Genomic DNA, 26,690 nt, shown 5'->3' with positions numbered 1-26,690 from the left:
CGGGGGGCTTCTTCCATCTTCTCCCCTCTTCCGCTCTTGACTCGGCGAACCCCGGTTCTTCTGCAGCTCTCCGGTGCCTTCTTCTTCAGCGCTGGCTGCCTGCTATGTTTGTGTGTTAGCTCGATTTCAAACAGGCAGCCAGCGCGGTCTTCTGTGGCGTCAGGGTCTTCTGGTCTTCTGTTCTTCCGATGTTGCCTCGTCGCCTGTTGTCGCTGTAATGATGGAAGCGCGCCTTGCATCCCATTTATATAGGCATCACCGTCCCATCATGCTCCGGTAGGTACCCACGTGGTGGGTGCACGTGGGTAGGCACCCACCACGTGGGTACCTGCCGGAGCATGATGGGACGGTGATGCCTATATAAATGGGATGCAAGGCGCGCTTCCATCATTACAGCGACAACAGGCGACGAGGCAACATCGGAAGAACAGAAGACCAGAAGACCCTGACGCCACAGAAGACCGCGCTGGCTGCCTGTTTGAAATCGAGCTAACACACAAACATAGCAGGCAGCCAGCGCTGAAGAAGAAGGCACCGGAGAGCTGCAGAAGAACCGGGGTTCGCCGAGACAAGAGCGGAAGAGGGGAGAAGATGGAAGAAGCCCCCCGGAGTCCGGAGAAGCCCCCCCCGGAGAGCGGAGAAGAAACCCCCCCCCGGAGAGCGGAGAAGACCCCCGGAGAGTTGAAGAAGAAGCCCCCCCTGGTAATTGAGCTAATAACGAAGACAGGGGGGGCGTCCGGAGCAGAATAATAAAATATTTTAAAAAGCCTTGTGTTGTGTGTTTATTAACTTTTACTTTTTGCCTCCAGGTGAATGGATAGGGGTACGATGTACCCCATATCCATTCACTTAGGGTGGGGGGCCGGTATCTGGGGGCCCCCTTATTAAAGGGGACTCCCAGATTCCGATAAGCCTCCGCCCGCAGACCCCGACAACCAATGGCAAGGGTTGTCGGGAAGAGGTCCTGTCCTCATCAACATGGGGACAGGGTGCTCTGGGGTGGGGGGGCCCGCAGTGCGCCCCCCTGCCCCAGAGCACCCAACCCCCCCATGTTGAGGGCACGCGGCCTGGCACGGCTCAGGAGGGGGGGGGGCGCTCGCTCGTCCCCACTCCCTTCCTGGCCGGCCGGGTAGCGTGCTTTGGATACGGGTCTGGTATGGATTGTAGGGGGACCCCCTACGTCAATTTTTCGGCGTGGGGGGGTCTCCTTACAACCCATGCCAGACCTAAGGGCCTGGTATGCTCCTGGGGGGGGAACCCATGCCGGTTTTTTCTTTGAAAATTGGCATGGAGTTCTCCCTCAGGAATGCATGCCGCTGTCATTTTTTTTTCCCCGACGCAACTTTAAGCCGTCGCGATCCTCAAAACTCGGCGTAACGTAACTTCGCGCATGCGCAGTACGGCCGGCGCGGGAGCGCGCCTCATTTAAATGGGACTCGCCCCATTTGAATAGGAACGCCTTGCGCCGGCGGAATTTTAGTTACACAGCCTGAAATTTCTAGATAAGTGCTTTGTGGATCAGGCACTTAGGTAGAAACTTTAAGGCAGTGTAACTTAAATTGGATTTTTTAAGTTACGTCAGGTTTTTGTGGATCTGGCCCATTGTTTCTTTTTGTATCTTTCTGTTTCCTCATCTGCATATCAAAGGGATGAACAAATGTTCCTCTGTTCAACCCCTTATTAACTCTTAATTGAAAAAGCGCAAAATAAAAAATGTATTTAATTTGTAAATAACTTTTCAATGCTTTTTACCATTGCTGACAGCTGAAGTGAAAACAAAACAGTTGTGGTATGAATCGGTAATTGGTATCGGCGAGTACTAAAAAAAAGTATCGATACTCGTAAAAAAATGGTATCGGTGCATCCCTAATTATAGCCCACCCACTTCTGACCACCAGTGGTAGTATACAAGGGCACATTATATACTGGCCATCTTTGACAACCCCATGTAAGAGGGTATAAATGGGGTTTCATTATAGGCTGCCTCTAACTGATGGAATCCTTATCAAAGTTTTGCTATTGGACCCTGTTATCTATAGTTACACCCCTGCTGAGAACGTTACCAGGTTGCCAGGTTTTGTGCTGGCCCTATGGAGTCAAAGTTCAAGATACAAAATTTTATTCTGACCACACAATTTACTGGTTATAGATTAGAAGATTATATACTCAAACAAGAGACTGGAAATTCGATTCTGTGAGGTTAATCTTTACACCAGTAGATTGCTTTAAGAAAGGCCTGGATACTTTTCTAAATGTACATAATATAACTAGGTACTAACATTTAGAGGTAAAGTTGATCCAGGGAAAATGCGATTGCCTCAGGAAGGATTTTTTTTCCCCCTGTTGTAGCAAATTGGGGTTTTTCGCCTTCCTCTGGATCAACTGTGGGTATAGAATTGGGTATATGGGATTGTATGATATTTTATATTTTGTTTATTTATTTATTTTTATGGTTGAACTGTCTTTTTTCACCCTGACTACCTATATAAGTGAGAATGAACAGGTTGCATGGATTCTGATCTTGTGAGTCCAATGATGCACTTTCTTTGAAGCAACAGCGACTTCGGCAGTCTCCCCTTCTTTCTTTAAAGACTGTGTTACACTATATTTTTGCTAGGGAGACCATTTGGATACAAGACCACAATGGAGATCAGTGTTTACAGTGTTTAAACTAGGACTATTGAATAAAGCAATACATCTCGGGACATATTGTAAAGCCTTAGCAGTCACTTGAGGGTTTTTCCATATCATACATAGGCACACAACCCTAATCTACAATAGTACAGTAAAACCTTAGATTGCGAGCGTTTTCAGAAACATGCCTGTAATCCAAAGCACTTGTATATCAAAGGAAATTTTCCCATAAGAAATAATGGAAACTCAAATGATTCGTTCCACAACCATTTATTCATAAGTCCTTCAGTTTATAGTCCATATGATAAGAAAATAGCAAGGTTGTGTAACCATAAAATGTCCATCCACAAATGGAAGCCTCCACAAGGGGATTAGAAGCAAAATCCAGCAGGAGCTACAGAGTATAAAAGAGAAAAGAGGTGCCTCTAAGTGTAGCAATATGTTGCTAAATGTTGTATCTTCATTAAATGTAACCATATTGCTTCACTTAGAGGTGCCTCTCTTCTCTTTTTAATACAGTGGAACCTCGGTTTAAGAGTAACCTGGTTTGAGAGTGTTTTGATTTGCAAGCAACTTTTTGTTGAATTCAAGCTAAATAGGCCTGCAGTACCTACAGGGGTGCAGAAGCCGAGCAGAGCCAAAAATAGGCATGCAGTACTTCATTTGGCCTGAGGTACGGGGGCGCAGGAGCCGAGAAAAGCTGGACATTGAGGTGCAGTACCTCATTTGGCCTGAGGTACAGGGGGCGCAGGAAACTTTTCGGCCATGTCCGGCGCTCTCTGGCGCCCCCCACTTCTGGCTTCATTCGGTATTGCATTCTATTGAAGTCAATGCGGAACAAATTATTTACGTTTCCATTGACTTCAATGGGAAAACTCGCTTTGATATGCGAGTACTTTGGATTACAAGTATACTCCTGGAACGGATTATGCTCGTAATCCGAGGTTCAACTGTACTCCACTACTTGTATATCAAGACATTGCTTGTATATCAAGTCAAAATTAATTAAAACATTTTGCTTGTCTTGCAAAACGCTCTCAAACCAAGTTACTCTCAAACCAAGGTTTTACTGTAATTGGCCAACATATGATCACCCTAAAGAAGCGTGAAACCTCTTGTGCTCCTAGCTGTCTATCATCTAAACGTTGCCTTCACAGATTAGACGGCGCACGTCCGTTTCTCCTTTCCGTCAAGATGCAGACTTCAGATTTACTGTCTCAAGACCAACAAATGACATTCCCGTAGGCTTTCTAGCTCTGTCGGTACCTAAGAGCGTTGATGGATTACCGCATTTCCTGCCTTCTCTAGAATCCTCAATTTTATTTTATTTATTTTTTTAGCCATAGGGGACCTCATAAGAGTTCTGGAGTGTATTACGCTGTATGGCCAGCAGGTAAAAGGAGATGGTGACTAATATCCAATTAAAGAAAGATTATGTTTAGTGCAATGAAAGCATCAGGCCCTGCATTTCATGCAAGACACGTCAAATAATCATCATTTGCAATGCTGTATCTAAAATGAAGGAGTCTCACGGCATGCATTTTTCATAAGCTGAATGGCTTCCAGTACTTAACAACTGTCACCCATTTCGTGTGATTTTCCAAAACGCGTTAGAACACAAGAGGAGTCAAATTTGATGGCATTTAAAGTCCATTTAGTCTGTAAGTTTAGCATTCAGCTTTAAGGTCAAACTTATACAGAAGGGAAAAATACATAATTTTATCTGCGTGATCGGAGTGATAGCTGAGCAAATCCACTATACTTTGAGGTGCTTATCTAAAAAAAGCATACACATCGGGACTTGAAAAAGAATTGTTTAGACATAATAAACTCATAAACAGCTGCATAGACAAAAAGAACATAATAACTAAAATCCCGACATCATTCAACTAAAAGCAGGTGGTGTTTGTACAACGCGAACAATGTAGTGTTTTGTATATCGTTTCTTTATTATGTTTAGGACAAAGAAATGCATTTTAATTTTTTTTTATTTTGTTTATTCCAACGAATTTGGAATATTTCCAATATTTATTTATGCAGGCCAGCAGGGGGCATGTTCAGCACCTTGTTAATTGTTCTACATCAGGGGTGTCAAACTCAATTTCAACACGGGCCATATCAGAAAAAGGAAGCCTTTAGGGGTAGAATAGATTAGTATTGTAGTGGGAGGTACCATCATCCTTGGGATCAAGATATAGGGTACTTGGGTCTAAGGTCCCCGAACCAAAGAGCCAAGAGGGAGCAAAAAGGGCCCTTTTTGCTCCCTCTTGGCTCTTTGGTTCGGGGACCTTAGACCCAAGTACCCTATATCTACGGGCCATATCAGCATTATGGTTGCCCTCAAAGGGCTGGTTGTATCTGAGAGCTAGAATTCCAGAGCACCCCCCTTCCCCTTACATCAGATGTCAAAAGTTCCCAGACCATCCGAAGAAGTCAAGAATCCCCCACCCTCCCATACATCACAGTGCACCCCCCCCCCAACTTTTTACTACAGCAAAGCTAGGAAGCAGAAAATGCAGGGTCTGAAGGAGGACCAGGGGAAGGCTGGAGTCAGCTGCCAGAGTCTGCTGAATGCAGAGATTAAGGGATGTGGAGACGAGGGGGTACTATGGCTGCACAAATCAGCGCCAGATCTGTAGGATGAGTTCTGCCCTTCTCTCTGCTGCTGACTGCCGTGAAGGGGGGGGGGGCAAGACTAGGCTTTCTGTGGCTTCAGGGAGAAGCACAGGATCTGACTGAGGAGTTTTGTCGTCCTCTCTGCTGCTGAATGCTGAGACAAGGTGGGGGTGGAGACGAGGGGTTGCCGGAGTTCCAGGAGAGATGCAAGGGCCACATGAAATGGTCTGGAGGGCCGGATTCGGCCCCAGGGCCTTGTGTTTGACACGTGTTCTACAGGATAAATATTGAAGCTATAGTAAACTTAAAAACAAAAATGTAATATATTGCAGCTTATCAATCATGTGGTGACTGCATTTGTTTTCTCAGGCTTTTTCCCTCTGTTTTCACCTGGTGATCTGGCCAGTAACACACCTTCTGTATTAGAATGCTCCTACTCTGGATGAAAGAGCACAGGTGGCACCTTTGGACAGCAGCATTGCCAGTCTGAGGGGAGGGGAGTGTTAGATACAGGGCTTTTTTTATTTAGAGAATAGGTGCTGGAACTCTCCACTTCTCTAAATTCCTTCTTGTCTCCACCCCTTACCAACCTCTGAGGATTGTCCCTTGGTTCCACCCCCTACCCACCTCTGAGGACTGTCCATTGGTTCCACCCTCTACCCACCTCTGAGGTCTTCCCCTTGGTTCCACCCCCTACCCACCTCTGAGGTCTTCCCCTTGGTTCCACCCCCTACCCACCTCTGAGGACTGCCCCTTGGTTCCACCCCTACCCACCTCCAAGCACCACCTCTAGAATACAGAGCATAGTGTCGTGCTAAGTAATTTGTATGGAACTTGGTATAAACAAGAAAAAACAGTCAAATAGATCCCCTGCTTCCAGCAGCAGTATACCCCTTCCCCCTCGCAGCAACATAGGGCCCCTGCAACAAAATATCACCCCAGCAAAATAAAACCCCTGGCAGCAATAACTGATCTCCCAGCAGCCAGCATCAACAGACCCTATAGCAGCTAGTAACAATAGACCCTTCCTTTAACAGTAGATCCCTTCCAGCAACAATTGACCCTTTAGCAACATAAGCTCCCCCCAGCAACAATAGGTCACCACACAAAAGTAGATCCCCTCCAGCAACAATAGATCCCCCAGCAGCCAGCATCAGTAGACCTTCCAGCACACTCCTTGCCATTACATACATTCAGTGCTAGAGGTTCCAGAACTGCGTTCCCCGCAATTCCTGCTGCAAAAAAGCTCTGGTTAGATGTAATAGCAGATTTAGATACAGCAACAAATTGAAGCCAAACTCCAGCTAACACTGCAGTTACAAGGAAAGAAAGCCTAAAAAAGAAAACAAATGCAGCCATCACATCTAAGAATTGGCAAATTGCAATGTAGAATATGCTTTGGGGGTTAATGCGGCTTTGAAGCTGAGCTAAATCCACCCATTTAAAGCAGAACTAAACATATTGGCTCAACTATAGCTTCCAACTGTTTCTGAATTGGAGGGACTGTACCTGATTTAAAGGGACACATCAGACACTTTTGACACCATTTTGGGACCATTGACATTTTTACAGCGATCAGTGCCATAAAAATGCATTGATCACTGTGAAAATGACACTGGCAGTAAAGGGGTTAACCTGTAGGTGGCGCTGAAGGGGTTAAGTGTGCCCTAGTGAGTGATTCTTACTGTGTGGGGGCGTGGCTTGGCGTGTGATGTCACTGATCATCGGGAACAGACGATCAATGACACTCTCACTAGGAAGAACGGGGAAAGGTTTGTTTACACTTACCTCTCCCCGCTCTTCAGCTCTGTGACCCGATCGTGGGACACCGCGCGACCCACCGCTAGGCTCTTAAAGGGGACGTACCTGTACGTCCTTTTGCCCAGCCACGCCGCTCTGCCGACGTATGTCGTCGTTAATCGGTTAAACCAAAGCCATCAATTTGACAGTTTTAAAAAAGTTAATATGTAAAATAGTACTACAGCGCTATTACTTAAAATATGTGAAAACCAAACCATAAATTACTACAAATAAGCTGCAAACACGTGAGGTGCACAAAACCAAAGTGAATTAATACAAAAATATAGTGTTGCGCTGAAATTTAAGTAAAATGCATATATATATAAGGAATATATATAGGAACCCCCTACACCTCAAATCAGGGGGGTAAATGTGCAAAAGGATGATAAACCAAAAAAAAAACTATAATGTGAAGAGTTCTATTAGGACCAGCATAGATAATTCATGGAGAAAAAACAGCATTTCAGTACATAAACTAGTATGGAGACAAGTATGAGACACACAGTCCTCTGGCGTGCAGCTGTCACTTATATAGCAAACTTCACTTTCTGGACTTCCCGATCTTGCACAGGATCAAAGCCGCTCATAAAGGAAAGAGAAAGGTATATAGTGCAAATAACGTTTTAAATGGGAAAAATAAACCCTGCAATGCAATGATTGCACTCACGGAAACCTCGATTGTAAACAGGTTCAACTGCAATCAGTCATGGAACGCCGCTCAGTGCTACGATCTCCTCAGATGGACGGATCAAACCGTCGACCGCGTCACTCGGCTCCTCCCCCGCGCGTATCGTCACTAGCCACGTGACTTATCCATGAATAAGTCACATGGCTAGTGACGATACAGCGGGGAGACATCAGAATACACCTTCAGTGCTGATTGACATGACATTTTCCAACAGAAGGGTTGAATAGAAGTCATTGACTTATGTACATCTACAGTGCCCATACATGGATTGAAATCCAGCTGCTTCAGCTGAGAGTGGTCACGTTTCGATCCATGTATGGGCAGCTTGAGATGAGTTTAATTCCGCTTTAAGACCCCTTTCACAGTGAGGGCGTATTGCAGGCGCTATAGCGTTAAAATAGCGCCTGCAATCCGCCCTTATAAAGCTGCTCCATTGTCTCCAGTGTGAAAGCCAGAGGGCTTTCACACTGGAGCAGTGCCCTAGCAGGACGGTAAAAAAAAAAGTCCTGCTAGCCACATCTTTGGAGCGGTGAAGGAGCGGTGTGTATACCGCTCCTCCACCACTGCTGCCCATTGAAATCAATGGGACAGCGCGGCTATACCCCCCACAATGCGCTGCTTCTGCTTGCTTTTGTTATTGGATATGTTTTATAGCAGAAAGTAAAAAATATATATAATTTTTTATATATATATATATATATATATATATATAAACTTTTTTTCAATGGTCACTCTTTTTTGTTAATAACACAAAAAATAAAAACCGCAGAGGTTAAAGTCAGTTAAAGTAACGCAGTGCCGTATCTCAAAAAATTGCCTGGTCAGGAAGAGGGGTAAGACTTCCGGAGGTTAAGTGGTTAATACCGCGGTTCCCTAGACAAAAATTAGCATTTAACCCTTGCAGTGGGCAGTTCTGTCATTTTCCCAAAGGTCACCATTAACTGCTTTGCTGAAAACAACAGTTCAATGAATGAGCCTCAGATTACACACACAGCTGACTCATCCCCATCCCCTGTATAGCTCTGTCAGAGTTTTAATAAGGGATAGACACTCTGAAGGGAAACAGCTTCTCTAATTTATTCTCTACATTAGTACTCTGTGACTCCAAAGTTGTGTGTCTATAGATTTTATAGAAACTATTTAAAAAAGCATACAGCCTCAGTCTATTAATATAGGAAAAATACATTGGGCTAGTTTCCAAATAATATACATACAGAACGGCCTGTTTTTTGAATAGGTGTGAGTAAGTGGTTCTTTTGGTTGAAGCTGCGAGTGACTTTTCCTTAAGCTGGGGCACGGCTTAGCCGTCCACTTTTCTATAGAGGGTGACTGACTGCGTTAGTCAGTCTTCTCAATGGGAGTGGGTGTCTGTTTTGCTATTTCATTCAACTTACTTTGCTGCAGAGAAATAAATCCAATCCAATATTTTAAAAGCTGAACTCCAGAAAGCTAAAAAATACCTCTGTTGCAGTGGGTGCGTGCAAGGCCTAAAGCCTCGTACACACGGTCCGATTGTTGGCCAACCGAGTGTCTGATTTTTGTCAAAAGGGCGTGTGCCAGGATCGTGTCTTTTATACAAACGGTACACAATTGTCGTGCCATAAACACGAACGTAGTGACGTACTATGAGGAATTTCAGCTCTTGAGCGCCACCCTTTGGGCCCCTTCTGCTAATTTCGTGTTTTGGTGAGCATTGATTCTGAGCATGCGTGTTTGTGCTTTCAACTTTTGTGTGACGGATTTGTGTACTGACCATACGAAAATCTGACGACAAAGCGCTGTCTGCCGAAAATTTACTAGCATGTCATCCAACATTTGTTGACTCGAAAGTTGGACAACAATTGTCAAAAGCAGCGTACTGAAGGTTTTAGGACAACAGTCTGTCAACAGACAATTATCTTCCAACAATCGTATTGTGTGTACGAGGCTTAACAGTCTTTTCTGCCTAGGAGATGGAGTGCAACACTTTTATTTACCAGACCATCTGCTCCTGCCGGCTCCTCTGCCCTGCTAGACGGGTCCCTACAGCATCTTCTCCCCTACATTCCAGTGGTCTTCTGATGTCATCCTATAGTCCTTCAGAGGGACAGTATATTGCCAGATACAAATTGAATTGATTGTTTAGGTTTGTCCTCTAATTAAATAGTTTTGATAAAGCTGAAAGAGATTGTACAATAGGACTGTATAGTGTATGGCCAGCTTTAAAGCGGAGTTCCACCCAAAAGTATAAGTTCCGCTTAAAGGACCCCTCACTCCCTTACATGCCACATTTGGACTATCATTTTTTTGAGGGGGGGGAGTGGGTACCTACTTTTGACAGGTACCCAGCTCCCACTTCCGCTCGGGCTGACTAGGTGACTCGAGTGTTCTCCTCTCCTCTTCCCTCCCTGCAATTTTCTGGGACACGTCACAGGTCCCAGAAGATTGCCTGGCCATTGTGAAGCCGCAAGCTGTCACAGCTGTGGTGCCCACACTTGTAATGCTGCCGCCGGGGAGAGGCCAGGGTGAGAACTGAGGGTTCGGACAGACGCATCGATGGATCCCGGGATGGGTGAGTGTGTGTTTATTAAAAGTCAGCAGCTACATTTTTTGTAGCTGCTGACTTTTAATAGACACAAAAACAACTGGAACTTCGCTTTAAGTGGCATTGCCTAGGTGGAGAGTGGAGACAGGAAGTCACAGAACACAATTTGCCTCTCATTTAAAGATGCATTCCTAAATCCTTGATTGGGCTACACAGAAAAGAGAATGAGTTATCCCTTTGATTCATCAAATCTTCCGTATGAATTTGAGTTTGAGCTATTGAGCTCTCCACACAACATTTTATTTTCCTGCAAAACAATTAAGCTGCTAAAAATGTAAAAAGGAGCCTGGAGCACCATCTGCTGTCTGAAAATATAGTTGTTTTGTAAACACGCATCTTTTATATTTGCTTGTATGTATGATTTATTCAAACCTAATACAAATGAGCTATACATGACAACAATAGAAATGCACTTTTATTTGAATCCACTGACATTTGCTACCAATTTCTGTTTATGAAAATGTAATTATATGGACCATGTAATACATTTTGCTGGGCAATTTATCGTTTTGCGAACCAAGATATGTAAAAATAATTCACTCAAGCATAATAATGTATCACAGAGTTGAAAACATTCCTGAATTTTGAGTGCTCTGACTTAGAATTCATTAAATTGAATATATGAAGCCTCTGTATTATATCCACTTCTGTTTAATTAGTTTTATTAATAGCCCACAGTTGTACGGGGAAAGTATTGTCCCAGTGTTGGCAGATAATTCTAAACTGAGTGCAGTGATAAATGCACAAATTAGATACTTAGGGAAATCACTTATTAACTCAGTGAAGACTTGTTTTCTGTTAGTAGCTAGACATGGGCTGGTTTGGATCTATCTGTTCCCGTATATTTCAACACTTACTGTAGGTCCCTTGTGCACCCAACACAAATAAATGCTATACAGTGCTCACTGGGCTATTAGGAAACCTGACTTTTCTGGTTTACATACTTATTCTCAGTTAATGACTCTGAAAATATTGAAGTCATAGAGTATTACAGCTAGGCAACAAGGAGATCAGCAATGGCAGCTCCAATATTTCTCTTATGATAAGTTTTCTTCAAAGCGTACAAGCAAGGTCTGCTTAATACACCAGGACCCTCTCCCCCCATTCTCCCATACAGAATTGCTGCATTGCAGTAAAACAAAAAAGCAATCTGCAGAGAAAAAAGTTACCAAATGTACTGACCTTACTCCAGGCATTTGCAAAGCAGTAGGTGGTGTCATCATCCCAAATCTTGTGGAACAATGCTCTAACACACTGTGGACTATCTTTTTGCAAGATTTTAGATGCTTAGTATTCCCAGGCTCTGGATGTCAGGCTTGTGACTGTAACACCTCTGGTGAACGGGAATGAACCACAACTGCGGCTAGCAGGGATTTCAATGCACGTCTCAATGTGAGATTTCAGTACTAGGCCCCAGGCGTCACTCCATTTAGAGATCAGGAGTTTGTGGGTCACTACATCATCTCTCTCACATATATGAATGCGTTGAACTTCTAAGGGCGGAGGTATTGCAACATGCGTCCTACCCCTAGCGTTAAAAGATTATAATGCACGTGAAGATTCCAATGCACTTCTGTATGCAATTGATTATCAGTATCGGACCCCAGGCGTCACTCCAATCAAGGAACAGGAGTTTGGGGGTTCTCTACACCACATCACTTCAACATAAAGAAATACATTAGGCCACTAAGGGAATAGATATCAAACACCTTCAACCCTTAACATAGAAAAGTTAAGGCGAACATGTTCAGTAACTTAGGGCATGGGCCCATAAACAAGTAAGAACTTATGTCAAGCACGTAGTAAATAGGAATTGTAATAACAACTAATAGTTGCGTAAGAGAGACAAAGCTCAGCTAGGTTGAGAGTGTATATCCCTTTAAGATACTCCACAACAAACAGCCAACAGGCACAACAGTCAGTCCCAAGCAGTATCTTAGTATCCACTAAGCCAGAATTAAATACAGAAATGTTTAGAAGCAATTTATGTAGCAGGTCTTTCTAAGGCACTACAAGTGAAACAATTGCTACTTATCCGTTTGCAGGGCTTGAGTTTAGCAGCAAGGGATTCCGTAGTGTAGGGTGTCAGTAAGGAGGAACTCTTAGGTTTTTCCGCAGTGATGGTAGCCTGGACGTGTTGAAGGTCTTTGCTAGCTGGCCATAATGTTGCTGTCTGGCTTGAAATCCAGTATGGGGAGCGTTGGTACCTGTATTGTAGCGTGGCCGGTACGGCTGACAATAATAGAACAGTGTGCAGTCTGCACACTGTTCTCTTAATAGGCAGGTAACAGGTGCCTGGCAGGTGTGCCGAATCCAGAGCTGGGTGCGCTCGGCACTTCCGCGTTTCAAGCTGGAACGCATGCGACGCCGGGCGATGACATCATCGCACAGTCGCCGTAATGCGTTCCAGCGTGGAATGCATTACGGCGATGGGAGCGCCTGTTACAGTGACATTAACCTCATCTAGGCACTGTGGTCAGAAGCCGGGGTAAGGTAACTACTGTATTAGGGATGCGCCAATATCATTTTTACAACAACTACAAATACTTTTTTTTTAGTACCCGCCAATACCAATTACCGATACCTACCCATACTTTTTTGTTTATACTTCAGCTATCATCAATGGTACAAAGCATTAAAAAGTTATTTACAAATACAATTATTCATTTTTTTTCTCATTTTGAGCCTTTTTCAATGTGAAAAGTGTAAATATATGTACAAATAGTAGGGCTGTTACTGATTAAAATGTTCTTGTTCGATTAATATTTTTTTTTTTATCGATTATTTGACTAATTTTGATTAATTATAGCACATACAGATCCAACTACTTTTAGCTGATCTCCTTGCAGGCTGATTCCCAGTGCAGCTTACAACTACTGGAAAAATGGATAGCAGGATACAAAAAACACACAAAGGCAGCGCTCGATGGGAATAGCATTAAAACTTTTATAGTCTTCAAGTAGGTAACAAAATAAATATTGTTCAAAAAGAGGGGGGATAGGGGTGGGACTTTAAATGAGGCATATAGAGATACTACCATAGGCCTCCATCCCTGTAAATAGATAAAAAAATGGGGGAGGTTGGGACTTTATATGAGATGCGATTTTAGCAATATGCAATTAAATATAAACATGGAAAAAAAATGTTACCATGTGGCCAGGCTCAAAGTTGTCAACCAAAAAGCACTAAACCAAATAAATCTGTCTAACTGATGTAAGTAAAAACAGAGGTTTAGTTGCAAGCATTTGCAAATACCTGGGAAGCTGCAGCGCCTGCGACACGGCACTCTGTATAGCTGCAGTCCTAACTATGAATTTAAGGTCTCCTGAAAGGGAGCCCAGGCGTGCTAATCAATAGGCAGAGGACAGGTGATATCCTAAAGCCCGCCCCTACCTATAGTTGGTGTGGCAAAAGAGAGCACTGGAAAACAAAAGAAAATAAATATTGCACTGGAGATAAAATCGATGTAGCTACATAAACTGTAAAAATGTTGCGAGTAATACCAAACTGTAGCAAAATAAGTCATAAAAAACTGTAGCCAAATATGATACTGGTATAAAAATGTGTACAACGTTACTACTGCTGAATCCAGATGAGGAGAGGTTAACATCAGTCCGTTGGCATGTAGCTGTCCCATGAAGGGAACTATCACAACTCCCAGTGGATGGCTGTAGAATCCCAGGTTGATAGAGGGAAGTGATAGAGGGAAGTGTAACAGCCCTTGCGTGTGGCAGATAGTAAGGTCCCGCTGGCATGCGGATATGAAGGCACAGCAAAGGAGCCCTTCAGATGGACACGGCAAGCTCCGCCGGTGTCCGTGACATCACCAACGGAACTCCCTGAACACCCGGAAGCCGGCGGAGAGGTGAGTACCAATCAAAAAAATGTATGTTTAATCGAGGAATTAATCGTTAATTTCTGCAGCCCTAACAAGTATTAACCAACAAAGAAAACAATATACTCAGTTTTAATTATTAATATTTTATAAAATAGAAGTGAACAAAAAAGGAAAATAATAATTAAATGGAGGAGAATAAGGAGTTAATTAAGACTGATTAGAGTAAATTACGGGTCAAAAAGGGGTTAAACAGAGGAACATTTAATAAAAAATATTAAAATAAAGGTTTGTTGCTTTAAACTAACTTCACCTGCAGATCAAAGTTAATTCCTATGATCTGTAGTTGAAGAAAAACAATACGATACAAAAAGAAGAAACGATGGCCCGGATTCACAAAGCACGTATCTCCAGATATGCCGTCGTAAGTACAAATGTGCGCCATCGTATCTATGCGCCGAACCAGAAACCAAGATACGCCTAAAAATAGGCTTCATCCGACCGACGTAACTTGCCTACGCTGGCGTATCGTGGGTGCATATTTACGCTGGACGCATGTTGCACTCCCATTGATTTTCGATTCAAATATGCAAATAAGGGAAATACGGCGATTCACGAACATACTTGCGCCCGGCCCATAATATACGCGGTTTGCGTAAGTCGTACATCCGGCATAAAGTTATTCCCCATATATGAGGCGCAACCCATGCAAAGGTATGGACCAGGGAACACAAGCCATCGTATTTTACGTAGTTTATGTTGGACGTGAATATGGCTGGGCGTAGGTTACGTTCACGCCGTAGGCAGTGATTCGACGTATCATAGGCAGTTGTTTCGATGTGATTCTGAACATGCGCACTGGGATGCGGCCACAGGACGGCGCATGAGCCGTTCGTTATATGTATCTGTCTGGCACTCGGCCCATCATTTGCATGGGGTCACGCCTCATTTGCATGTCTCACGCCCACTTCCACCTACGCCGGCGTACGCCTTAGAAACCCAGCGCAGATTTGGGAGCAAGTGCTTTGTGAATTCGGTGCTTGCCTCTCTGCGCTGCGTCGGCGTAGCATACAAAAGATATGCTACAGCGGCATAAATATGCGCCGATGTATGTGAATCCGGGCCGATGTTTCTTTTTATCTTTTGGCTGAGCAGCTGAACAATGTTGCTACTTTTTTTTTTGACGGCTCCACTTCCTGGGCCTTTGTTTACAGTTCAGCCGTCAACAGGGGAACCCCACTGACAGCTGAATGAGTCATCGGTTGTCAAGGACATAGTGTGACGTGACTCCTTAATAAACAATAATTGAGGGCTTTTTTTCTTTTTTACATTTTGGCTGTCAGTGGGGGAATCCCACTGTCAGCTGAAAGAAGCAAGCCTGAAAGTAACGGTTCAAGGTATTGGAGCATTTGCACGGGTACCGATACTTGTGCAACTGCTTAGTATCTCGGCACTGATACTGGTAGCGGTGCAACCCTATAGTGTATATTTAAAAAAACTTGTTTCCCATCAGCCACTATTTAACATGAAGGACCTTGTTGTATTAAGCTGACCTTGCTTCTTTAGCAAGAGGTCCACTTTAAAGTGTCATTAATCCCACATCAATAAAAACTGTCAGTTTTTACATACTGTTCATAGTTACTTTGGAATTCATTTTCTGTATTCTGCAAAAAAAACTAGCTGATCTTGCTGTTCACTGTCCCTCCCTCTTTGTCTGTGTTCTCGCTGCAGCCTGAAATTATGTAGACCAGCCATTGCCACAACTACTGAGAATGCTCCAGTTTCAGTTGCTCTCTAAGCTATTAATTTCCAACTTTTCCTATCTGGGCAGCCCATGTGACTATAGAGTCACATATGTGGGAGTATAAACAGTGTTAAATGACAGCCCACTCCCTCCATCCTCCTCCTTACCCACTAAATAGCTAAAGGAAATGGATACTACATGTTGATTGATGAAGGTATCACCTCCCTGTAATTGTAAGCTCATGCAAACAATAGACATAGGCAGGAGGGGCTTGAAACAGGCTGTGATTGGTAGAACCTCCCCCTAGATAGCCCACACATGTTTTTGCACAAAAATAATAAAAAATTCAATTCAAATACACATTTGTATGACAATTTAAAACATGTATTTGGTATTAGTAAGTATATTTCCTCTGTATTCCGAAGAATGTTTCTTTTTCTTGAACATGTGACTGGCAACAGAACTAGAAGCTCCTCCTGCTGATGTTTCCCTGCAGACAGGCTGGGAAAGAGCCGGGTCACGTGACAACTGTATATCGATTATGAAAAAAGGTACTTAGATTTTTTTTTTCATTAAAATAATTACAGTGCCATCATCCATATACATAAAGAGAAACAGTGTGTGTTTAGTATCACTTTAACTACTTAAGGAGCGGAAGTTTTTACCCCCTTAATGACCAGGCCATGTTTTGCGATACGGCACTGCGTTATTTTAACTGCGCTGTTGTGCGATGTTGTACCCAAATAAAATTGCTGTCCTTTTTTACCCCACAAATAGAGCTATCTTTTGGTGGTATTCGATCACCTCTGTGGTTTTAATTTTTTTTGCGCTAGAAACAAAAAAAGACTGACAATTAAAAAAAAAAAAATAATAATAATATTTTTACTTTCTGCTATAACACATATCCAATAATTTTTTTAACAAAATTGAATTTCTTCATTAATTTAGGCCAATTTGTATTCTGCTCCATGTTTTTGGTAAAAAAAATTCCAATGAACTTATATTAATTGGTTTGCGCAAAAGTTATAGTGTCTACAAAATAAGGGATAGATTTATGGCATTTAATTTTTTTTTACTAGTAATGGCGGTGATCATTTTTAGCAGGACTGCGACATTGTGGCAAACAGATCGGACACCTAACTGACCCTTTTGACAATTTTTTGGGGGCCAGTGACATTATTACAGTGATCAGTGCTAAAAATATGCACTGACACTGTATAAATTACACCGGCTGAGAAGGGGTTAACATCAGGGGCGATCAAATGGTTAAGTGTGTTCCGTGTTTGTGCTTTCTTACTGTGTGGGGTGGGGGGGGGGGCGGGTGGGCTCACTGCATGGACACAGTGATCCGTGTTCCTGATTAGCAGTAACACAAGATCACAGTGTCCATGCCTGACAGAACGGCGGTCTTCCTTGTTTACATTGGCAGACCGCCATTCTATCTCTCTGGGGAACGATCAGTGGGTTCCGGTGGACTTTGCATCCGCCGGACCCACTGATTGGTCCCTCCTGTGGCCAATGGACATACGCACGAGCCTGCAGCGTTACGCGTGCGCCACCCAGTGGCTATTGCATTGAACGACGTACAGGTATGTCGTTTTCCGCAGCCGTGCCACCTTGCCGCTGAACATTGTGGTAACACACACTTAAATGAACATATTATGGTATGCTATCACAATGCATGGCACGGGCTCTGTTTGTGGTGCCATTCATTATAACTTGATCCTTAATGTTACAATTGGGTCCAACATACAGAAGTGCACCACAATGATGATACCAGGCATTGTGGTTTCTGTGTTACTCTAATGGTGTCTATAGATATTAGAAAGCCATTTCCCAGTCCAGCCCTTCTGACAACATCTTGCCACCATGCACCCAACAGATTTGAACAACTGTTGTCCATGCAGCTTCAGAAAACATTGCTTGATTATTGTTTTCCTCGCCATCAGGACTGCCCGCTTGTGGCTCCCCTTCCAATGCCGTAGACAGGAGCACTCATGTGTCTTAAGCGTCTCTGCTAGAAGAAGTTAGGTGTGCTGTCCAACTGTTCTGCCATGTCTACGGCCAGCTTTGGTTGTGCTCTGTTTCCAGAGAACAATAGTGAATTAGATGAAATGTTGCAATGCAGGCAGGCTTTCTTCCAGTACTTGGAAAAGAGCTGCCACCATCATGTTCACTGCATATTCAAATTATGTCAGATTGCTGGACGGCGGCAATAGAATTGTATTTAGCTAATAAAGTGTCTCTGTTTCTGAAAAGTACAGTTCAATAAAAACATTTTAGACCCTTTAACTTTATTTTCACCTAGTTATCTGACCAGTAATGCCCTGTACACACAATCGGAGATTCCGCCGGAATAAACTCCGATGGGTTTTTCCGACTGTATTCCGTTCAAGCTGTCTTGCATACACACGGACACACCAAATTACGACCGTCAAAAACGCAGTGACGTACAACACTACGACGAGCCTAGAAAAATGAAGTTCAATGCTTCTGAGCATGCGTCGAATTGTTTCCGAGCATGTATGTTTTTTTCACTGTCGGAGTTCCATACAGACATACGGAATTTGCGATAGAATTTTCTCTTTCTAACTCCATCGGAATTTCCAACCTAAAAAATCAGATGGGGCGTACACACGGTCGGAATATACGATGAAAAAATTCCATCTGACTTTTTCCATTGGAAATTCCGATTGTGTCTACGAGGCATAAGTCAGCTACTTTTCATTTTTAAGAGACCAAGTTGTCCGGCAAAATTTAGAGGATTTACACAAACCATTTTACACTGACAGGGGTGCTTACAGTGATCCGATTTTGTTTATTTGTGTAAAACTCAAATCCCAAAAGGACAAAAAAAAAAAATTCCATAACTGCTTAAAAATGCTAGCTTTAGTTAGGCTTTAATTTGTTAGTTACTTATGTAAAGTCCATCTCTAGTAAACGATCTAACACTACCATCTCTACACAATGCTGCTTGGTGGGGCTGACCCAGCCCATTGGAGTACATACATGGTTTAAATCTCAGCTGGTTCAGCAGGAACCGGCCTAGATTCCAAACGTTAATGGGCAGGCTGAATGTACCAAGTTGATCGATCAATCAACTTGGGTACAACCAGTCTGCCGGATAATCATTGTCTTCTCTCAGCCATGGTTGAAGAAAAAAGAAATTCGCACCGTGTATGACCAGCCTTAGAGATGAGTTTGGAGGAAGCCTAAGCTCACCTCTAAGGCCTCGTACACACGACCGAGTTTCTCGGCAAAAACCAGCAAGAAACTTGCTGGGATTTTTTTTTTGCAGAGGAAACCGGTCGTATGTACATTTTTCGACGAGGGAACTGTCGAGGATCCCGTCGAGCCAAAAAGAGAGCATGTCTTCTTTTTCCTCGACGGGAATGGAGAAACTTGCCTTGTCGAGTTCCTCGACAGCCTAACAAGGAACTCGACGAGGAAAACGATGTGTTTCGCCCGTCGAGTTCCTCGGTCGTGTGTACGAGGCTTAAGCCTAATGCTGCATACACACGACCGTTTTTCATGACGAGAAAAATGCAATTTTTTAAATTGGTCATTAAAAACGATCATATGTGGGGCTCCAGAGCATTTTTCTCGACATGAAAAATGGCCATTAAAAATTTAGAAATTTTAACCAAAGTGCACAGAAAGTAACAAACTCACAGAATTTGTGGATCAAAAGTTATTTTTTCTGTACTAAGAAATGTACTTAAAGGGGTTGTAAAGGTTTGTTTATTTTTTAAATAGGTTCCTTTAAGCTAGTGCATTGTTGGTTCACTTACCTTTTCCTTCGATTTCCCTTCTAAATATTATTTTTCTTTGTCTGAATTTATCACTTCCTGTTCCTCCTCGGTAAGCTGTTCAGTAAACTGTTCTGGCTGACTAAACACAGCTCGGATGATGGTGTGAAGTTTACTGAGGAGAAACAGGAAGTGAGAAATTCAGACAAAGAAAAAAATAAAAATAAAAGGGAAATTCGAAGGAAAAGGTAAATGAACCAACAATGCACTAGCTTAAAGGAACCTATTTAGAAAATAAAAAACATACCTTTACAACCCCTTTAAAAAACTAGTATTACTATATTAGCCACCATATCCAAATACTGGTAAGCTGCAGTAAAGAACTTTAAAGCTGAATGTATGGCATATAGAATAAGCACACATTATGACAGCTGTATAATAATTAATACTTCATTAATTGTATTTTTTTATTACAAGCAGTGTAAAAACCTTAATTTGCCTTGCTATTAGCAATCTACTATACAGCAGAGATCAGAAAGAGGAAAGAGGAAACAAAACCAGGAGACGATTAATTGTCTTACCCTGCAAGGAGCATGGCGATAGAAGACGAGAGCAGAGTGGCAGAGAGATTAGCTTATCAGTGTGCCAATTCTTATTTCACTGCCCGCTCATTGGGTGGGGGATCAGTATGGGAAAGTGAAAACCACAGCATAGGAAGATTAGGCCCCCAGCCCTCCTCCCTGCAATTTTAGAACTGAATGGACAAAAATACAATTCTTTGACAGGTAAAACGGCTCTCATAAATGTATGTTGTCAGGTAGGTAGATTCAGAAAGAGTTAGGCTGGCTTATCAGTAGATAAGCCAACCTAACTCAGAATCTACGCTGACTTATGTTTAAGCGTATGCTCAAACAGAGATACGCTTAAACATATCTAAGATACGACGGCTTGCGCCGTCCTATCTTAGATTGCAATATTTTGGATGGCCGCTAGGTGGCGCTTCCATCGCGGTCAGCGTAAAATATGTAAATGAGGAGATATGCCGATTCACGAACGTACGCCCAGCCGACGCAGTACTTTTCCGCCGTTTACGGCCCTAGTGGAATAGTAATGTCAAGTATGGCCGACGTTCCCGCTTCAAAATTCGATTTTTTTAACGTCGTTTGCGTAAGTCGTCCGTGAATAGCGATTTACGTCGTTTACATCCACATCTAAATCAATAGGCCCGTACGGCGTACTTAGCCGCAATGCACACTGGGAAATGTAGGCGCCCGGCGCATGCGCAGTTAAGAAAAACGTAAAAAAAACGTAAGGTCAAGCACAATTAGCATACAACACGCCCCTCTAACACACATTTGAATTTGGCGCCCTTACGCCCGCCCGCTTTAGGCTACACCACAGTAACATAGCAGGCAAGTACATTGAGAATCATGTACTTGCCTAGCTAACTTACGGCGGCGTAGCCTAAACACGCTAAGCTACGCCGCCGCAAGTTTAGGCTATTGTGTGTGAATCTACCTAAGGGTATTTAGATGTTTCCCTAGGGCAGTGATGGCGAACCTTGGCAACCCAGATGTTTGGGAAATACATTTCCTATGATGCTCAACTACACTACAGAATGCATGAGCATCATGGGAAATGTAGTTCCAAAACATCTAGGGTGCCAAGGTTCGCCATCACTGGCCTGGGGGCACCTGTTTCTATATAGTAAGTCATATGTAAGTGGATTTATGAGCTTTCAGTTGGCATATAAGTTACATTAGGAACATATTTATGTCCTTTTAACCTATTTAGGTAGGACCATTTGTCACTAGAGGAAAGACAATTTTCCTGTAAAGTGGGAGGAATTACAACACAGTATATGATGCCGAACTTGGCACCTAGTTTGAGGTTGCTTACTTGGGAAATATAAGAGCACAATGTCACTGGTCAATAGTGCCAGTAAGGCTGAGTTCACACTAATGCGGTCTGCCACATCACATGTCATTTGTAAAGGAATCGCACAGGATTCCTGTAAAAATTACATGCAAATTCAGTGCAGTGCGAATTGAGCCATACATTACGTACGGCTCAATTCGCACTGGATCCGCACCAAAAACGTGCAGGGCCCTTTTTTTTTGTCCACTGGAATCAGACCGCATGGGTGTTCAGACCCATGCTTTTCGATTCCACAGTTCGCACTGCGTTCTGCGAACCCATATTGGGTGTCATTAACCTTATATTGACACCCGTAACGGTTTGCAGAGAACTGTGTGAACTGCCTGCATTTCAGATGCGGTGCGGGAGCCGCACAATAATCGATGCGATTCCCGCACCACATCAGTGTGAACCCAGCCTTAAAGAGGATTGCATACACAAAATAGTGATCATCTCCTGTTGTCTACACTTCCACTGTCAAATTTAAAGTCTCCTTGTAGAGCATTCTATTTGCTTACAAAACATAAGCATAGATTTTGAATTCACAGCACATTATTGTACATCTTCTCGATGTCAAGGTACTGAAATGGCAAGTATGAATTCATTTTCCAGCTTTCTGTGCATATTAATTACATCATTTGCAGGATAATTTGTTTTCCTGCTATGTGTAGGATTACCTTATTTTTATTTTGCCTGACAGACAGGATGATTGTTAATAAAAAATTACCCAAATTAAGGTAATCATACCTAACAGAAAAGGGTGAAACTTCCAACAGTATTAAAGATAAATGCAAGTATTTATTGAACCAGTTCTAATGAAACATTGTCACAAGCCAAGGTAACTGTCAGGCCTCGTACACACGACCGAGTTTCTCGGCAAAAAACAGCAAGAAACTTGCTGGGAGATATTTTTTTGCCGAGGAAACCGGTCGTGTGTACACTTTTCGACAAGGAAACTGTCGAGGATCTCGTCGAGCCAAAAAGAGAGCATGTCTTCGGCCTTGTACACGCGACCGAGAAACTCGACGGGCGAAACACATCGTTTTGCTCGTCGAGTTACTTGTTAGGCTGTTGAGGATCTCGGCGAGCCAAATTTCTCCATTGCCGTCGAGGAAAAAGAAGACATGCTCTCTTTTTGGCTCGACGTGATCCTCGACAGTTTCCTCGTCGAAAAGTGTACACACGACCGGTTTCCTCTGCAAAAAAAAAAAAACAGCAAGTTTCTTGCTGGTTTTTGCCGAGAAACTCGGTCGTGTGTACGAGGCCTTTTTTTTCCTCGACGGCAATGGAGAAATTTGGCTCGCCGAGATCCTCGACAGCCTAACAACGAACTCGACGAGCAAAACGATGTGTTTCGCCCATCGAGTTCCTCGGTCGTGTGTACGAGGCCTCACTGGGTTTATGATGGAAACATGTTTAAAGAAGAATTGCCGGTATGGCTATTTTTCCATAGTTACATTGGTCCAGCTTGGACCATTGTAAGTATGCGTATACTATACCTGTGGGATCCCCCCGCTTCCACTAGCTTATTGTGACTATAAAGAGAATTTGCAAACCCATTTCATCATTGAACCCCTTCTTTGGGCTTCTACATTCCAATAATAGCAATGGCCATCGCAAGTTTTTGGGATTGATGCCTGCTGTGATTTTAGGCCAGTAGTCTCTCAATGCCTTCCAGATACTGCATGGTCATTTAGGCAATGTGGTATGTTTCATATCCTGCGTGATTAAAGATAAATAAAGACAAGTGTCATTTTAAGTTGAGAGAAACCAACAAATGTCAAGTTATTTTGTTTCGTATTCAGTAAAATGTTATCTCTTATATTTGTAACCAACCAGTTACGACTAAGAAAGTGCTTATGCGGGTGCCATGGAAGCCTGGTGGCTATAGCAAACGCCCTATTGTTCCTGACTTAAGGCAATTTCTTCAGAACAAAGGTTACTTGTGCCATTTCAGTCACAGTATGAGACTTGAAGAAAGAAGATTGTGAAGAGTCAGCACTTGGCTTTTGTCTGCAGTAAACATATATAGCTGCAGTCCTTGCTAATAGTGGCCTTTTGGCATGGATTCTACTGAATGAAATGGAAACATGGAATCCTGTTTTGTGTTATGGCAATTGGATGTCTACCTATCTTGCATGGCATCAGTCCTAAGAAGACCAAACTTCATCTGGTTCTAAAAAAAAAGTGTCAAGCTTTGGACTCAGAAATAAGACTATACAGACTATACTGATAACCCTCGGGTTCTTCAGACTTTGCAGTGGCCCAGTAGTTGTTTTTGAACTTTTTGGAAAAAGGAAAGTGATATCAGTCCACGTATCAACTGACAGTTTTTTCAGTAGCGTGAACTAAACAAGATGCCAGAGACATATTTAGCCTACTTGTTGGGGTCGATATTTTCAAGATGATGTTTATAGAGACTTTAGAATTGTCACATTTATGAAGGATGTTCATAATCTGCTGGGCCAAATTCATTCCGACTCTTTCTTCTCAGATACCACGCATTCTTCTGTTTCTCGATGTCACACCGGAATGACATACTCAAACTCATGCAATAGCACAAGAAGGAAGCTCTTCCACATGTCATCAACTGAAGACTCTTCTTCTCCAATTTTTGAGATGGATAGTAGAAGTTCCCAATCAAGCAAATCCAACAGAATTGAAAGTAGTTCAGGTATGGCTTATAAAAGTACTGGCATTCTAAACTGGGCATTCTCGTGTTTGATTCTTATGGAACATATTATCATTGCCTGCAACTTTATATTATTATCTGTCAGCGTTTTCATGGCATGATGACATAACCAAAAAGGAATAGTATACAAATGCAACTAGATTTTAATATATTTTAGCAAAGATTTGAAGCAAACTTGAAAAAACAATCCCTGATTCACTCCCTTAAAGTGATAAAAGGTAAAAGATAGCATAAATACCACAGGAACCTGAACATTGCTCATATGGTCTCTGCTAAAAGGACGACTGTCCAATCAGAGGCTCTTGCTGAACCCTGATCCTCTGTTTCAGCAGAAATCACATGATCAATGCCAATGGATCCTGGAAGGGTAGAATACTATGCCTTGTATTACTTTCATGACTTTGAACCAGTGAAATGTGCATAGAAGCAGAATTTTTAAAACTACCCTGTCTCTAAAATTACCTTTCCAAAGTGTTGCCTGTTAAAGAGCAAGTAAACCCATAAAAAAAAACACCACCTGCAAGACAAAGGCATAATGAGCTAGTATGCATGGCATACTAGCTCATTATGTAATACTCACCTCTGATCAAAGCCCCCGCAGCTGTCATCTTCCAACGCCCAGGCAGCCAACATCTTGCCCAGGGGTTACTTCCGTGTATCACGGCTCTGGCGCTCTGATTGGCCAGAGCCACGAGGATGTCACTCCCGCTCATGATCGCGGGAGCCGACAGTGACGGCACAGCCTCAATGAGAAACGGCACACTACAGTGCGCCTGCACCACTTGTCTACGGCACATGTGCCGCAGACAGCGGCACCCGTGATTATAGTAAATATCTCCTAAACCGTGGAGGTTTAGGAGATATTTCAAGCACCTACAGGTAAGCCTTAATCTAGGCTTACCTGTAGGTTAAAGTGGTTGTAAAGGGTTACCTGAGAAAACAATTTTCTCTTCCTGTATTTTTGCTTCAGTTAAGACACGATCCGACTTTGGAGGCGACTTCCATTGAAATTAATGGGTACAAGTCGCCTAGAAGTCGGATTGAAGTAGTACAGGAACCTTTTCTGAAGTTGGAGCAACTTCAGTAGTGTACATTAAGACGGCTCCATTCACTTCCATTGATTTTCTCAACAGCGCGACTTGGGGCGACACAAGTCAGATCCCAAGTCGCCCCTGTGTGAACCGGCTCTTATGCCGCGTACACACGATCGTTTTTCGGCATGAAAAAAAACGACGTTTTTCAGCATGTCCAAAAAACAAAGTTTTTCCAACTTCATCATTAAAAACGATGTTGCCCACACACCATCGTTTTAGAAAAAAGCGCGGTGACGTACAACACGTACGACGGCACTCTAAAAGGGAAGTTCTATTCACCTTTGGGCTGCTTTTAGCTGATTCCTTGTTAGTAAAAGACAATTCACGCTTGTTTTTCTGTTACAGCGTGATGAATGTGCTTACTCCATTATGAATGGTAGTTTTAACGAGCGCTCCGTCTCATAACTTGCTTCTGGGCATGCGCGGGTTTAAAACGTTGTTTTAGCCCACACACGATCATTTTTTACAACCCGGAAAACAAATTTTTTTAAAACTACGTTAAAAAATGCAGCATGTTCGAAAAAAAAATGTTGTCGTTTTTCAGAAGCCGAAAAACGATGTGAAGCCCACACACGATCATTTTAAATGACGTTTTTAAAAACGTTGTTTTTTTTCATGCCGAAAAACGATCGTGTGTACGCGGCATTACACTTTGCAAGTTCTGATAACTGGGAGCTTACATCTTCTCCCATCTTTTTCCTATTTGGTGTTTGGTTTGTTTTGGTCAGCTCCAGCAAGGCTATCTAAGCTCATGGCCTTGGCAGATGACAGATTATTCCGGCACTGTTTAGAGAATTCTCCTGCTCACAACTGTCATTTTTGCTAAGTTAATTTTATGTTATAAAAATTACTCACTAACGCACTTTTGTAAAATGTTATTAAATCCATAAATTACACAGCTTCATTGACTTACAACATCTCAACCAAAACCATCCTTAAGTACTTTGCATTCAAAAAGGTAAAATTGCATCTTTTATACTTCTATCGGGGCTCATATACAAGAGTCCTTGGCATTCTATTGCTCTATCAATTTCCATGTTGACATACCGGCATAAGATTGAGTGTACTTGAGCCCTCTTATGTATTTGTATGCAGCTAAAGATGCAATAGTTCTAATTTATAATTTATATGGAATTTATTTTAAATAGAATTTATAATCAATTAAAATATATCTTGAATAAGAAAACTCATCAGTCATTAATATGCAGGTTGATGAGGCCCTGTCTACCCTATTTTCCCATGTATGCTGTACAGAGTTTAGTGAGTTTACAACACTCTCCATTGATTGGTGCATTTGGATTAAAACGATGGTCTTGTTGGTGTGTAGTCTGTGTTGA

The 26,690-nt window shown here is 42.7% G+C and overlaps 1 protein-coding gene across 5 annotated transcripts in view; it reads left to right on the top strand.

Annotated features, from left to right (window-relative positions):
* SLC35F4 (solute carrier family 35 member F4) overlaps nt 1-26,690 on the top strand; it is a 315,757-nt gene that overhangs the window by 204,164 nt on the left and 84,903 nt on the right. For 2 of the 5 annotated variants that reach the window (XM_040332985.1, XM_040332986.1), the window contains exon 2: nt 24,062-24,241. The exons of 2 other annotated variants lie outside the window; for them this stretch is intronic. In XM_040332985.1, coding sequence (XP_040188919.1) covers nt 24,062-24,241 — 180 coding nt within the window. Of the gene's footprint in view, nt 1-16,357; nt 16,453-24,061; nt 24,242-26,690 lie in introns of those variants that run through there. One more of the 5 variants, XM_040332987.1, reaches the window with a different exon arrangement.

Source organism: Rana temporaria, chromosome 13, assembly GCF_905171775.1.
Source record: "Rana temporaria chromosome 13, aRanTem1.1, whole genome shotgun sequence".
Lineage (NCBI taxonomy): Eukaryota > Metazoa > Chordata > Amphibia > Anura > Ranidae > Rana > Rana temporaria.
This window is presented reverse-complemented; position numbering and strand designations above follow the sequence as displayed.